The sequence below is a fragment of the Fringilla coelebs genome, assembly GCF_963513975.1.
Source record: "Fringilla coelebs genome assembly, chromosome: 9".
NCBI lineage: Eukaryota > Metazoa > Chordata > Aves > Passeriformes > Fringillidae > Fringilla > Fringilla coelebs.
Window position 1 is genome coordinate 18,676,188 of NC_140067.1, and position 16,576 is coordinate 18,692,763.

Sequence of the window (16,576 nt, forward strand, 5' to 3'; positions counted from 1 at the left end):
GCTCTGGTCCCATGTCTGATGAGTGGCCATCACTGGTGGGAGATTTCATTTCTCCCACTGGCTGCCTCAATGAGATCCATGTAAGAAAATGGATTCAGAATCCTGTTTAATTTGCAGGATCAATTGTAACAATTTACACCTTGTAAATGAGAAACACACTAGGTGTGTTTTGGCTTGGACTTAAAAACTAGATGTTTTTGTTAAGTCCAAGCCATTCTTCTTCAATTTCTGCTGTCATGGCAACTAAAGAGAGTCGCATTGATGGGTTTTTGCAGTTTTGAAAAAGTAGACCTTGAATGTGTCTACGTGACATGGTGACACGTGGCATAATGCTGCCTTTAGACCATAAGTCCAACCCCTGCCTTAATACAATGTGTGATTTCTTTGGGGCTTTAGAGTGGGATGTTTAAACTGCATGTCCAGGCAGAGTTGTATAACAGAGTCTGCCTGTCCATATCATGTTCTGACTACAGTATGGAAGAAATTTGTAGTTCCTAGAAAAGGCTAGACAAAAACAAACTGTAAAATAACTTAAAGTTATAAGGTTGTAAAGACTGAGGTAAGGAAAAGCTGCTGCAGCCAGGACTTCTAAGTCAGAGAAGTTCTTTATGTGTGCAGACTCCATAGGAACTTCTTTTTTGCAAAAGCAGAGAATGGATTCAACTGCCTTTCCTACTCTAAATCATCTTTAAAATGTCATCATTTTCAGTATTCTGTGTGCATTCATTTTTTGGTATTTGAAGGAAAGGCAATTAGCATGGAACATGGTCAAAATACCAAATCCAGTTGTCTGTAATTTCTTTAAAGGTAATCCCCCCACATTTAAGCTTTGGATTAGCCTTTTCATTTTGAATGCAGTTTTAATAGTTGAAATTATACGTGTCTGTAACTTGATTAGTGGTTTGGCCAGATAACTGAACTTGGGCTTTTCAGTAAAGTAGAAATAATTTTTTTTTCATATTGTTCCTCATTAATAACCAGTATGTCATTAACCTAGAAGTGTAGCAAAGAAAATCAGTGTGAAAATCAAATCTAACTAAAAATGTTTGTTATTGACTTGGATAGCATTGATTCAGATGAAATTTTCAGTTTTACTAGCTAAGGAGTTCTTGGCTTCTTTAAGAGCTGAATGGGATCCAGGTTCTTTGACCCTTTCAGGCACTGTTTGATGATTGAGTTTGTGTTTGATGGCAGCATCACTGCTGTTGCCCTCAATCACTGTTCTCCCCTGCATGGTCCAAGCTGGAGGCTGTGCACCCAGACTTTCCATGCCTTGCTCTGAGTTCTGAGGTTTCTGTGTTCTACCAGGAGCATAAGCATTCTTTTAAAATCCTGGAAGTTAGTCCTGGAATCCTGAACTTTCTATCAATAAAAACACCAGCTCTGCAGAAAGCAAAAGCAACTATCCAACTTTACACAGGTGTGGTATAAGGAGGAAACTATTTGCTTTATGGCAGAATATAAGGACGAAGAAGAAATGTATGGAGCCTGAGTTGCAATAGAAGCAATTCAAGGAATTAAGTTTTCCTGCTTGATGTTCCTTTTTTTGGTGGTGTTTGTGCCTGCCTTCCCTCCTGCTGCAGACAGTGGCTCTGCAGTCCCAGCAGGGGATTTTGCACTGTAGCCACAGGAGATCTGCCTCGTTCTGTGACCTGGTGCCAGCCAAAACAGACACAGCTGATGAGTAAATGACAATAGGTAACCGAATTACTAAGACCAGAAAACCTCATTAAAGACAGGCCTGCTGTCCACTTAGTCCCATCAGCTGGCAAGTCAGCTTGTGCATTTACAGTAATTAGAAGCAAGTAATGTCTGTAGAGTAGCCCTCAAAGTTTTGGGTCCTGGATTGCTGGGAAATGCTTTCTTCTCTGTAGACGTCCTTTCATTTAATTTCTTTCTCTGCTTCTGTATTTCTTTTTCCCTCATATGGTCATACACAGTTCCACAAGAAAAGATGGTAATGCGACAGGCAAGAAATCAGAAAGTTTATGATTTTGATTTCTGCTGACTTCTCCCCATTTTGTTTTCTCCTGTTATCAAAGATTCTGACAGGATTTTCTCAGTTTTCCTCGCCAAATCTAATTTGTACAACTGATTCTGCTTCAGTAAAGCCCTCTATATATTTCTTTTTTGATGCAGTAATGTCAAGTGCTAGTGAAGAGGTGCCAGAGTCTGTAACTTCTCTCAGTGAAAAAATATATTTCCAGAAACATTTTCATTCTGGTCTTCTTTTCGGTTATTAATATTTCAGAAATTGTAGTGAGTTATTAATTAAGAATTAATTTTAAATTTATCCCTGGGAAAAGTTTTTTTTTGCTAAGTGAAATACCAACCTTAGTTCTGCAGTTCTCTTGGTCTCCACTACAGTCAATTGATTTAAATAATTTTGTAATTGGTGATTTTCCTAATTTTTTTTAATGTTTAAAATTAATATTTAGTTCTCAGAAGAGATTGGGAAACTTGAAGACAAAGTTGAACGTGCCAATAATGCTCTGAAAGCAGATTGGGACAGGTGGAAGCAGAACATGCAGTGGGACATGAGATCAACATTTATGAATGTGGCTGAGAATAATCTCCGTTATTATGAAGAGGTAAAACTCTTTCTCACAAAAATGTTATTTTTTAATTATTTCAGTGGAGAAGTCCATGGGTTCTCTGTAAAGACGAATTTTTCCATTTTAGTTCAAATGTTTGATAACTTTGCAATCAGTTTCTGTGGGAATAGTGGGGCAGGTATCCTTAATTTGACAGATTTCAATGAGAATATGTTTTATTGTGCCCAAGTCGTTGATCCTGAGTTCATCATCGACAGAGGGCACTCTTGTTTTACTAACCAAAACAACTTGGAACATGATTTTTGGTTCAATGTCAGCTGCTATGTTTCAGTTTGGAAACATTTTGCTGTGAGAGCTTGAAGAAGCCCTCTGGAACACTCAGACCTGTATGAGGAAAACCTTTAAATGTGATTCCACCAGATTTTTATTTTCAGCTCAAATGCCTCAGGCAATATTCTTGGTAAGAATTTCCAAGAATATATGCTAGGAAGAAGAATTTGAAAGCATATAACAAAATACATTAAGCACTCTGTGAAGTTTTCTCATGGGTAACACAATGTTGATTGAAATGCGCATTTTGAAAATATCCCAGATGTCTTGAAGTTTTTAAAATAATTTCTCTTTACTTTTGGGGGAAAAAAATAATGGAATGCACTGAGCCATCTCTTAATCATAAATTAGTCATTTTCACAGATATATTTGGTATCTGTAACTTCAGTCCTGTAGTCTGAACCTTTTATGGATTGCACATTAGCCAATGGCAGTGCTCTGATTTTACAAATCATCCTGTTAAAACATAATTGAAAAGACAGAGCTCTTGATCATCAAGTCTAATTAATTGACATGCAGTCTGTGAGATGCATGGACATTGACAATCTGTTGTTATATATTAAGATCAAAATATTTTCAGAAATCAGGCAGCAAGCTTTTGGCTTCCTCTAACATTGTCTTCATTTATTGATGGTCTCTGACTTCTATAGCAGCAAAATGTATGTTAAAGCAATGCTGAATATATTAGAATATTTTCTTTGTGAATGATTAGCTAAAATATAAAAATAATTGAGTCTTTTTCCTGTCTAGAAATGGTTTTTTTCTGAATTAGAAGTTTAATCCTGAGCACCAAAGCACATATTGTATATGAAATTACTGTTTTTAAGCCACAAACTGTAGAAAACTATTCATCTGTCTCTGTAATTGCCAGAGGTTCTTCTTAAATAGCCTCTGAAATACCAGACAAGTTGGTTCATACTGAGGCACAATCTTTTCTTGGTACTTTTCTTGAATAATGAAATCTTCATTAAATGGTTTTGCTGTTACATCTTTGTAGACCTACATTTTAGAAAAAGCCCCTTATCTTCCTACGCAGTTGCAATAATAAGTAACATTGTGCTAACTCTATCACTCCTTGTTTGCAGAGTAAGAGCTTACCAATTTCTTTCTGTTTTATCAGAAAATCATTATCTAATCATGATATTCAAAAGAACTTGATAAATTTAATATTTTGATTGGGAGTTTTCACGTAAAAATCATTTATTTAAGACCCGTGGTTAATGGTTATGGTTAATTATTAGAGAAGTGATTACTGATTACTGTCAGAGGCCTGTGTATCTCAAACTACAAGTGTAGTTTCCAGAAAGCAGCAGGAAAAGAAGCTCTGGCATCTGCTCCTGCTGTTTGGGAGTGAAACTTCAGAAATCTCAGAAACCTGAGAAGCAGAATATTATTTTTACGCTTTCAGTAGGAAGGAGAATCCAACCTTAAATGTAATCATTTGAGTCCGACTCATTAAACTCATGCACAAACACACTGTCTGTTACAGTGTTTTTTACTTGTTCAGTTATTACTTGCTTCATTAGCATTCTTTCACATGTCTGAAGTTACTCATTCAGACTTTTGATGCACCCTTTGATGCTTACTAAGCCTTTTCTTGCTGTAACATCCCTCATGTTCCTGCCTTTTCTCTTCCCCAAAGCATGATCTGTGCATTTTCCCAGTAATTATGGATGCTATGAATGTGATTCAGTTGCCCAGTTCTTCTGTCCAGCTCCTATAAGGAATCATCTCCTGCTTTCTAACTTAGTGACTACCTGCTTCTCATCCTTTCCACAACTTCCTCCACCCCTCACTTAAACTATTTGTGCCTCTCCACGAGCAGTGTCCCATTCTCTTCTCTACAGCAGCATTTCACTGTGCTTCTCATTATTCCCCTTGCTGACTGCATTTCCCAGGCACACAATCAAAGGAGGAGTCATTTCTGTTCACAGTCATTCTCTGCAGCCCTTAAATTTTGGGAACCACAAAGTACTGAGAGAAAGGCAGTCTTGTATTTTCTGATGGCTGCTGCAGTAGAGAATGCAGCCCTTCAAAACTGTATAAACCCAAGCCATTGTGGTCAAAAACAACCCAGCAGCATGTCAAAATACACTAGAATTTCCAAAATGTCATTTCATCTTTGTCACAATGGGCAAAGAATATGACCTTACGTTTGTTTGGGTTTTACCTTAATTGTAGTTGCCTAAGGATTGTGCTGTCAACTTGTCAAGCATCATGTAGCTAGCATAAAAGATTATCTCTTCCTTAAGCTGAATTAATGTTCACATGAAATAAATGTTACTCTAAAGTGTAAATGTTACTCTAAAGTGTTACCTGTAATTATGTTTCTCCAGATTTACAATTTAAAAGTTATTCTTGTAGTCTTCCAGTTCACTGGCTATCTGCATTTATTAAACTTGGATAAGAAGTGTTCCTTTGTTTCTACAGCTGTTTTGTGTCTCTCAATGCTGTGGTAACAAAGACGTGAATGAAAGCCCAGTGTTGCAGATTTACAGGGTGCTCCTGTACGGGCCTGTGTGAAAGCTTTCAAGTGATAATGTGCAAGCTTTGTTATAATATATTTAAAATCATTTAGGAGCCGAGAATTACCATGACTGACCAATCTTTTGGTATTCCTGTAGCTGGTCTCAGTGGTTCATACAGTTCTGTACTTCCTTTCCTGTGGAAAAGAGTTGAATACATCCTCAAGTTTCTCTGCATTCCACAAAATAATATTGTAATTACAATGACAATAAATGCATTGCTAGAATAAGGAGGACTTTCTGAAACAAAATGAAAAGGTTTTAGTTTTTAAAAGTTCATCAATTCATTCCTATTTCTGAAGTAAATAGCATTGATTCAGCAGGTGGTAACACCTTACCATTTATTTTATTTCTTTTCATCAGGCCTTAGGCTTGACACCATTGTCTGACAGCTTAGTCCAGCAGAGGTATCTACCAAACAGCTGGAATCACAAACTGTCCACAGGGTGGAGCTTTCATCTGAGAAACTGAGTGTCACCATGAATATTTTCATTAATTTAGACATAGATATTCTAAAGATGCAGCATCACTAAATCCAAAGCAGGATACAGAATTAATGGTGGTTCTGGCAGTGTTACTCAGCTGGCAGGTTTGAAGTGTTGCTGCTGCAGACTAGCAAAACCAAACCAGGCATTGTTGAACTCTGGCTTCAAAGAATAGAAGCATTAAACATATGCTAAATTTTTCACTTTTTCTCATGTGTTTAGTATAGTTAATACGTATGTAGCCAATGAATTTTGGTAACCTATTCTTTTCAGAAAAACCACCAGAATAAGTGGCTAGGTTTTATAGCCCAACCCAAAGACTAATTATACATTGTAAATCCAGAAAATATACCAGAGTCTGCATTTCCACTGCTTGTTGGGTACTCCAGGAAATGAAAACAGATTGGTGTTTTTTCCTAAAATGGGACAATAGTTAGTTTTGGCATTGAAAGAATCTGTTTTTTCTTGAGCAAGGATGAACCTGTGTTTTACAGCATAGCATTTGATTTTATTTATCACATGTGAAATGAATCCTGTTAAACCCTTGCATCTTAATCAGAAAATCAGTTAGCTTTGATATAGTCAGATTCTTGTTGGTATTGGCGCACCCTGCTATTTTTCAAAAATATAAATAATTTCCTGATTTTCTTAAGTGTTTCAAGCACAATTTAGTATATTTCTGTGACCTACATTGTTGTACAGGCATTAATTGATCCAAAAGATTCATTAGGGCAAAGCAATACTTGTGCCCCATAACAGCAACTTCCCTCTAACTCCAAAGCCCTTATGCACCTCTTGGTCTTGTAAAAGCTGTAGAAAAATAGATGAGATTTGTTATTTGCCCTAGAGCCTCTGTAGTGATGCATTTAAGCAGCCATGTAGCAGGAAGTTGGCTGTTCCTGCATGTTGATCACATCCTACCTTAGCCATGCCTGGGAGTTCAGCTACCAAACTTCACAAGATTTTCAAAAGCTCCCCCATCTAAGCCCGTTTGTCCCCGTGCACGTTGCTTCAAAGGCAGATGCATCTTTAAAGCTTCATGCATTTCAACCTTTACAATTTTTTAAAAATAATTTCAGGAAGATGTTTTTGGGAGTGAGAATTGCTATTTCTGTGCAGTCTAGTTTTTGTTCCCCTGCACACAGAAATCATGAAAATACTTTCTGTTTCTCTCAGACACAAACAAGACTTCATTTTCAGATTCTACTCCAAAAAATTCCATCATAATGCTATTTTAAACATATCAGCTACGGATAACTGGGAACTGGAACAGAAACACACATGGCATGTGACACACTGCTTCTGCTAGCATCCTTACTACATGTTCTATTGTTATAGCTCCTTTTTCATTATATATGCAATTGTACTACATGAAAAACTTTTTGCTGCTTTTTCTAAGAATGATGTTGTAGAGTAGATACGTGTCCTGCGGTAGTAATCAGAATATTTTAGGTAAAGTAGCCTTATTTAAGTTCTTGCTATTTCATTTTGTGTATTTAGGCTTTTTTATGTTTTCCATTGGGCTTTTACGAGTAATTGGATTATGAATTTCAATCCTGTGCAAACACATTTAATTTCCTCAGTTTGGATTTTCTGGGGTTTTTTCCTTCCTGTCTCCTTTGTGAAAACTGGCTGATCCTCTGTTTTGATCTCCATTTTCAACTTCCCAGGAGAATGGAGTAAAATAATTCAGTAATAATGTTGAAGCATACATCACTAACAAAATGTCGTTTATGCAGTTCATGCTTCACAATGTGAAAAGCTTGAGCCTAAGGCACAGGGACCCAGTTTTGTTTTGGTGTGGTTAATTATAAAATTTGTCAGCTGTAGGAGCACTGTGATGTCTGACAGTGAAATGAGCCACTATTGCTCTTACATTTTGAAAAATGTGTTTTGGTTATATAAACAGGGATAAATTAAAAGCTGAATAACTTGTGTGGAAAAAATGCTTTGCATCTTTGTCTGGACAGACTTCAGTAGATCATATCTATCTGGTTAAGCGATGTATTATGATTGCATTTTAACATGTGCAGCTTGGCTCAGTGTTGCAAAGATAACACAAAGCCATTTTTACATTGCAGCCAATGCTGAAACATGTATTTTAATTCACATTACTGAAATTATGGAATAACAAAACTTAGACTTCTGTGGTAATTCAATTAAACTGTGGTTCAGAAAAAAATCTGTCACTGCCAATGAAAGATGCCTCAAGAAAAAGTGATGTTTTCTTGTACCACACCTAGAAAAAGCTTAGAAAAACAGCTGTGCCTTGCAGCTTTCTAGGATGGTGATCCAGGCTGGGCTCTAACAAACAGAAATGGAGGAGTTTGAGTGCCACAGCGAAGACACGTGGCTGGCAGCTGCCTCACTGACATTTCACAACCAAGAGGCCACGTTCCAGCTCAAGCCTCTCAGATACATTCAGCTGCCACAGTGTCACATGAAGTAGGGGAGTATCTAATGATCAAACTTTAAGGCTTTATACAAAAGCTCAAAAAGACCTTTTTAATCAGAAATCAGTTTTCAACACTTGTAGTTCACTGTTCAGGCTGGCAGTATCTTCACTGTTTCTCCCTGGTGTACCATTCCAAAAAGTCAATGAAGAAAGTGGATTTCCACATGAATTTTACCCTGTTAGTCCTCTCTTTTCACAATAATTCAGACCTTAGATACACTCTGAACAGCAGCATAATGTTGTGTGCAAGAGCAGCAGAAGTTACTTGGGGCTTTTGTCAGCAAGATCTGAAGAGAAAGACTGAGGCAGTAAATTCATGGTATCCATAGTCTAGGGGACAAAATGTGAATAACAGGAATGACCTCGTGCCTGATAATAGCCAAAAAACCTGTGCAAAAATAAGCTCATGCTTTTTTCTTTGTGATCTTTTAGTTCAGTTGGCTGTTTTAACTGCTTTCATTTTCTTGCATACCCACTTGTTCTACTTTCTTGTCTTTAGAGACAAAGCTACTGCTTGTTTTTTCTTTTTCTTGTTACTTTTGTCACTCTTAATTTCATGGGTTCCCCTGGTTCTGTATCCTTGAATCATCATGGATTCCCCCAGCTCCAGTCATCCGGTGTGTATTCTTTGTCTTTCTGTTCGAGCTTATATTTAACATTATCAGATCCTCCCACTCATCTGCTTACACACAGACATGCAGTTATACCAGGACCTAGCTCTTCACTGTAGTATGATTAAATCTCCATATTTCATGGCAGAGCTTGGAAGTCATTCACAAGAAATGTCTAATGGAGTTAGGTGGCTGCAAGTTCAAGCAGGGTCATTTTCATGTCTCCTAAGCAATGACAGATGACAAGGTGTTTCAATGCACTGGGCTTAGCAGGTTGCTGTGGCTTGAACAGTTGATGGCAAAAGATTTCAGTTAGGAAATAAACTGTTTTTAGGGGACTGATTTAATTCAAAGTGCAGGAAAATGGAGTGTGCTGTCCAGGTTTTAATATATGTTTCCTGGGAAATTTCAGAAGACTTATTTATGGTGCATAATAAAGATTCTTCATGGGAAAAAAACTGTGTAGAGGAAGTAGTAAATCAGCTGCATTGTCAAGAACAATAGGTATGAATGTATAAGTCAAAATTTTGTAAGAACATTTCCATTTCAAGGGCTTTTTTTCAATAGCATCAGAACGAGGAAATTACTGCAGCAATTTGCCTGTCCTGTTCTACTGGCAGACTTGAAAGAGTAGAAACCTGGTGCTTTGGGTAACAAGCATCAACTCACTGCAGGTTACCTTGTGACATGGCTCTCAACAATAATTTATGATTTAGAATGGCTTGCCAAGCTGCCAACACTCATTTAAGCTTAATTGAACCAAAGAAATTGGGGGGTTTTGTTGGTTTTCTGATTTTTTCATTTTACTGCCTGCAGAATTGATGCTTCAGATTAAAAAAATAGTTTTTACAATTGTAAATACATTTTTCCATAAGGCGAGAAACACCACTTGTAAGGATAACAATTTCCCTACTCCCAGCCTCTGCCTTTCTGGTTCTGTTTCTTTCCCATTACTCTGGGGAAAAATGAATTCTCTCCTTATTTAGAAAAAAAAAATGGTTTCATTTAACTTGGAAGGAAAATTGGGTATACATTAGGAATCCACAGAGATTACCAGGGAACGGCGCCTGACAATGTGCTTTCTATTTGGAAGAGATCTTTGCCTGTAACTAAAGGAAGAGATTAAAGAAGAGCATAATTAATGTTAGCATCTTCCCTGCTACAACATACAATTACAGTGCTCACAGTGTGTGCCTGTCATTATGTAAAATTGACCTTTACAGCTCACTCAGCATGTTAGCTAACATTTTACATATACTGAGCTGCCTAGGAAACCGTATTTTGCTCTTCCCGTGGTCCTACAAAAGCAGCTTGTGACAATGCGTGTGTATTCTGCAATTTTTTTTAAGTTCTTTTTCTCCTTGGCTAACAGTTCACAGAAATCTCTCTGCTGTACTCACATGTATGTGTTTGGTTTCTTTAAGTGCCTTGCTACATGGGAGTCCTTCCTAGCATCTCAAACAGTGGATCTTCGTGTGGATGAAGATTCTGAAGACAGGCCTTGAGTAATATCTCTGCTTGATCTCTGCCTTTTCCATGCAGTTTCTCCCAACCAAAGTGCTTTATATGAGATCAGATACATTATTAAATTTAACTGTTAAAATCAGTGAAATGCAGGAAACCAGCTTATTGTGCACTCAGGTATTCTAGTCCTGAAATACATTTTGAAACATGCTATATATTGCTTTGTATTGCTTAGCTCTGATTTTACATATTTTTATGCATTTGCCTACAATTGTTTTCATAAATATTGTGTAATTTTGATATAAAGTATTTTAAATATGTAAAAATAGCTCCATTTTAATAAAAAGTTGAATAAGGAAAGTTTGTCATCAGTCTGTATCTTTGTCTTTTTTAAAAGTATTTTGGTATTTTACCATGCTTCTTAGATTCTCTTTCTTGAGTAATTTCTTGTACTTACAGAATTATGTCACATAGTCCTCAAGGACTAGTACTTTAGTATTATTTTAATAGATCTTTCTAGTTGCCCAATGGCAACATAGGACATAAAGATGCCAAACATGTTCTGTAAGATTATTGCTGCTTTAAAGTGTTGATAATTTAGTTTTCAGTTTGCATTATTTAGATGTTTATTAGACATCTTCAATTTTACATTTTTTATAGGATAAAGAAAAAAGTGACAGTTCACGAAACAGACTGTACAGCGATACCATTAGTCACAGCACTGATCCTGCCAACACAAGAACTTCCATTTGAAGTTTGCAGGGTGAAACCTACTCCCATGGCTGACACTCCTGTAATCCTCACCTTCTTTCCTCTTTAGATAATCAGTGTGGAAGAGGAGGGGTTAAGAAAATAAGAGGTTTGGATTAAAATGATCAGCTGATTCACTCACACAGTATGCAATAAAGTCTTCCAGTCACTGAATTACTCCACCCACTAAGTCCTCCAGTCTGCAGCTGTAGTTTCTGCAGTTCTCTCTAGTGGTTAAGGTCTGAGAAAGCCACAGGCTTTATATGGAAAGAATGAGGTCCAGGAATCAGAGACAGCCTAACCAGGGCTCTGGCTTGCAGAAGAGCAGGGCTTCAGCCATCACCTGCACCTTTTGTGGTGGCATTTTGTGAGCTTGCTCTGGTCAGTCTCCTAATGGCTGCAGGGGAAAATTCCAGAGCACGTCGCTGCTGCTCCTGGGTGGCTGTGGACCTGTCTAAGCTGGGCAAGGATTTTGTGGCTTTGATCTTAAAAAATGCATATTGCAAATAAGACCTGGAATACCAGCATGACCTTTTCAGCAATGCTAGGAAAAGTACTCTCATGCTGCCCTCATGAAGTTGTAGCGAAAGCTCAGCTCTCTTTTTTTCATCTATGAAGTGGCAGTTAAGGTGCCCCTGAAATCCTGCAGGGGGCATGAATCTCTCCCAGTGTGGACAGCTCCCCGTGCAGAGGTGAGTCTGTGCTCAGAGGGCAGTGCAGTGCTGAAAGGTTGTGCCTCACAGGCTCTCCTCCAGCCATGCTGGCAGTGGATCCTTGCAGGAGGAAGGGAAGAACAACGTGGCTAGACTGTGCTCTTTTCCCACTGTACCTTCCTGATGCTTTTTTTAACATCAGAGCTTCTATCAATACTATCAATATGCTTAATAGCCTTAATGGCTTTCCCTTTTTTTTTTTTCATCTAAACTCATAGGATTTACCATGATGAATATCAATGAATTCCACAACTTAATACGTAGGAAAAATCAATTAATTTTGTGATCTCCTAAACCAGCTGCCCAACAACTTCAGGTAACACCTTCTGCCTGTTAAATTGTGAGAAGAGATGAACAGCTCTTTCCTATTTGTCTTCCCTGTGCCACTCAAGAATTTACAGACCTCTAGCATGTTTTCCAAGTATTGCCTGTTTTCCCAGAGGAAAAGCCATAGCTTAATACCATATTGTACAAAAGGCACTTCACATCTGTGTTCATTGTTACTGCTTTTCTCTGTATTTTGTAGTTCCGCTGCAACCAGTGTTCAAAATGCAGACACACCAGAAATGTACATGTTGTCATAATTATGCTTTGATTTTTGTCATCATATTCCTAATTTATTTTTTGAAGTACCACTGAATGCTGAGCTGCCATTCCACAGAACTGTCCACAGAGCTCTTCTGAAGGTTACTGAATAATTTAATATCCATCAGTGTGTATATATAGGAGAACTGGCTTTTCCCCAGTGAGCATTTATTTGCATTTATTAATACTCAATTTAGCCTGCTGTTTTTAGCTCCTAATTTCTCTGTAATGTACAGTTCTATAAACAGGATTGCAACAAGACAGACATCTGGTATTCAAAGTGTTACTGCTAAGTGGAGGTTAAAGGAATTGAGCTTGAACAGGCTTACTGGAAGGCTAGAAATACTTGAGTGTAACCAAAAATTACTACCATGCTGCTAATTTAGGCACCTCTAAGGACATATAATGTCTGGTTAGTGGAGACAGGGAGTGCCAATGTGTGTTGCATTGATTTTACCTGTATATTCTGTTGGACTAGAACATTATCACTTGAGACATCTGGAAATCAGAAGCACCAATGGACATTTTGTTTTCTAGGTAAAAATATTCATTATCTTCATGATGCATTTTTCCTTTCTTTTTCTCTTAGCTAGGCCATAACTTAGGTGGTAAAGACTTAAGCAGTCAGTTTTAGAGAGGCCTTCTTGTGACCATGTATTCCTGATTTCTGGTTGCTCTATCATGTAACAATAAGGTCTGTTGTTGAGACTAAACATTGTGCTTTGCATGTCATGCAAATACTTCCGAAACTTCGAATTTTAGAAAATCTATTGCCCATTTAGACTTATTTCCAAAGAGTTTTCCTTTGTGGAGTCTTGCCTTCCTTAGGCTTATGATTGGAAAGTGCTTAAACTATTTGATTACTAAAAATCAGTCTGCCTCTCACTGGATTTTCATGTTCTGTGTATGTCAGTGGTTCATATCTAGGGCCTGTAAACAATGCATTTCTCTCTCGTTAGACTGAAAACACATACAAAAAAAAAGAACAAAAGCCTTCTCTGGTAGCTAACAGGGGAGCTATCACCAGAGGAAATTGCTGGCAGTAAAGGTGAAACAGGGATGTGTGTAAGAAATCAGTGGCCCTAAGCACTGAATGATTTTAAAGGGTTGCCTGATACAGACTCTATTACTTCACAAGTGATCTATGGCAACATGTATGTCTGGAGAAAAAAGAAAGAAATACAGGTTCTTCTGGCCCCTGCTGCTGTCAGACTATGCCTGAAATAGTGACCATTCAAAAAGATTTGTGCACTATGTATTGAATTATTTTCATTTACCTGATAGCTGTGACTAGGATTTCACTTCTAGTATCACTAAAATAAGGGTAATGCTAGCATAAATTAATCATGAAATCAACATTTTTGCAGGAGCTTTACAGGCCATGAGGAGTATGAAGTGTTTTTCTTTCATATGTCTAAATCATATTTTAATATCACACATCAGGACTGCCCACTATTTTGGACAAACTCCCTTACAATTTCATGAAGAATGGATGAGGAAGGAGGTGTGTGTAATCAGCTACTCTGATATGTTTTAAATTTACTCAAAGAAAATGGCTAAATAACCCTGTTTCTAACAAACGGAGGAGTTCCTACCTGCCAGCTGGTGCAACTGACCTGAGTGAGTAGAGGAGGAGATTGTAAAACCTTTGCAGAAAGCACCTGGACAGCAAAACATTAATAAAGCGCTTGCTAGCTCTGCAGCTGTTACTGTGTGGACCTGCTGTTAACTGCTGCATGTCACAGACACCATCTTTCCTCTAGTCCTGCCATCATCGTGAAGAGAGAGAAGCCTTATCTATGCAATCCCACAGAGGCTCCTTATTGCATGCAGAGTGATTGAAAGAAGTGCAGGCCAACAGGAGGAACCCTGAACTCCTTCACAAAACCCACTGTGCTGCAATTTTCAAGCTGCACCAATATCTGGATGCAGCCCCCAGTGTTGGTTCCACTGCCTTACTGGGAGGAATAGAGAGGCAACAACTTATCTGAACCTGAAAAGGATGGACACAAACTTTCAGCAGATGTGGGAGGTTCTGGAGACCTGAAAAATGAGGTCTGGGAGCCAGGAGCTGGGAGCCACACGCTGGGCAAGGACAATCCCTGGCTCCTGGCCACCCCAGTGCCCAGAGATGCTGAGGAGCAAAAGGAGGAACTACACTTTGTCTCTTACTCAGATTCTGGGAGTGGTAGAAAGATAACTGGCATCTATCACTTGGATTGCAATCTAGACATAGATTTCAGAAAATAGAAAATCAAAAAATAGGACAGAAGGAAAAGAATACCTTGGATACAATTAGAAGGATATTTGCTTTCATGGTTTAAATTATATTTAGCTTGGTTTTTAACACTTAACTTGAAATGTTCCTATATTATATGGGTTGCTACCTACACTGAATGTGTATGTAAAGTTTGTGAGGGTTGCCATGGGAATTCTGGCTTCCATGCCTGAAAAATCATCTGCAATTTGATAAAGCTCATCAATGATATTGCTATACATTCATTTGCCCATAGAATAAGGGCAAATAACATGTATAGCAATATCATGTGTTTGTCTTTTGGAAAACCTTTATGGAAAAAAGTACTTTTTCATCTCTGCTTTGTAATGTCATCTCATTTATCAAAAGTATTTATTCAGAACAAATACACTGCAGGGTTTTGAAGATTATTCTTTGGAGTCTCTCTCCAATAACACGGATCCAGATGTTAGATTATTCTAATTCATTTTTTGTGGTACATATATTTTACTAACGTATTGGTATTAATTTTAGTTTTAAAAAATGCAAGATCAGAGCATAAATGAATCTCTGAGTAATTCTAAGCAAATTCAAATGTATTTATATGGTGTTTCTTGGGTTTTTGGGTTTCTTCATTCATTCTGAGATAGCTAAACATTCCCAATATGATTGCTGACTACATCATCACCATGCTGTGATCCAGGACCCATGGAAATTAATGAAGAGACCAAAGACTCTCTCCCAACTGATCAAAATTCAATTTATTAACAGTATTTGGAGAGAATTTGCTCATTGAAAAGAAACAGAAGCAGAAAACTATAATCACTACCTTGACTTACTCCTGTATTTGGCACTGACCACAGTCTTTCTACCACCTTTTCCTAAAAGGTTGGAAGGTGATTTTTGGGGGGAGGGGGCAGCATTTTCCATTGTTTCATTTAATTTATCTCAGCCGTTCTTCAGCAGTGGCAGTGTATTTAGAAGGGAAGCAATAAAATCTTAATTATAGGGCTGTAGAAAACAGTTACAAATGCATTTGCTACTGCTACATGTTGTTCAGAAGAATGTAATCAATTCACACTGTTTTTGAATGATGTTTCATATTGTCATCTTGTAAACAGAGCTTAAAATAGCAAGCTTATAAAGAAAGCTAAATCTCTGTAATTATGAAAGCTTTTCTTTTCTTCCCAGTTAATCCTAGAAGAAAAGGTGGAGGCTGGAGGTGCAACAGCTTTGATTTTGAACCCCCTACTGAAGTAAAAGAATGTTGATAATTTGAAAGTGGGTTTGGAGGTTTTTTTAAGAAAAATGTAGAGCCATGAAACAACATACACAGCTGAATGTGGTATGTCAGAGATGAACTTAAAATGGTGTTTCTGTAATGCCACATCACCATGACTTTGTTAATGTAGTGAACAGTAACACATTGTCTTGGATTTCAGTAAGAAACATGAAAACAGAGTTGACAGAATTCAGCCTTTACAGAATTTGTTTGTTTTGTATTATATAACTAGTGGCCAGTGGCTTCTGATCCACACTGTGAGGTCCTGTTGAAAACTCAGATCTCTTGAGAACTGAAGTGTAATCTTGGGTTTTAAACACGCCACCAGCTGAGGCTGATAATGTACTATCAGTGAAAAACTTAACTAATGTTTCATTACAACAGATCTTGAGAAAAGCTGCAAATCCCATGTCATGGAGATGGAACTATCCAGAGTATATTTCATTTTTGGGATGAACGTCGAAGAAGCTGCAATCAATTGATAAATCACAGTTGTAACAGCTCTGTTTCAGTATCTGTAGTGCCTAGCGAAAAAAAGGAACCTGAATGAAGTCCAAGGGAGTTACACCAGCCCTCTGCTCGTCC

The 16,576-nt window shown here is 37.7% G+C and overlaps 2 protein-coding genes across 2 annotated transcripts in view; one reads left to right on the forward strand and one right to left on the reverse strand.

Annotated features, from left to right (window-relative positions):
• Positions 1–10,751, forward strand: part of SNX7 (sorting nexin 7) — a 28,685-nt gene extending 17,934 nt beyond the window's left edge. Inside the window, exons 8-9 of the mRNA XM_084211746.1 lie at positions 2,439–2,591; positions 10,386–10,751. Of these exons, the coding sequence (XP_084067872.1) occupies positions 2,439–2,591; positions 10,386–10,466 (234 nt within the window). The 3' untranslated portion in view covers positions 10,467–10,751. The remainder of the gene's footprint in view (positions 1–2,438; positions 2,592–10,385) is intronic.
• PLPPR5 (phospholipid phosphatase related 5) overlaps positions 5,503–16,576 on the reverse strand; it is a 78,866-nt gene continuing 67,792 nt past the window's right edge. Inside the window, exon 6 of the mRNA XM_084211748.1 lies at positions 5,503–5,547. Coding sequence (XP_084067874.1) covers positions 5,524–5,547 — 24 coding nt within the window. The 3' untranslated portion in view covers positions 5,503–5,523. The remainder of the gene's footprint in view (positions 5,548–16,576) is intronic.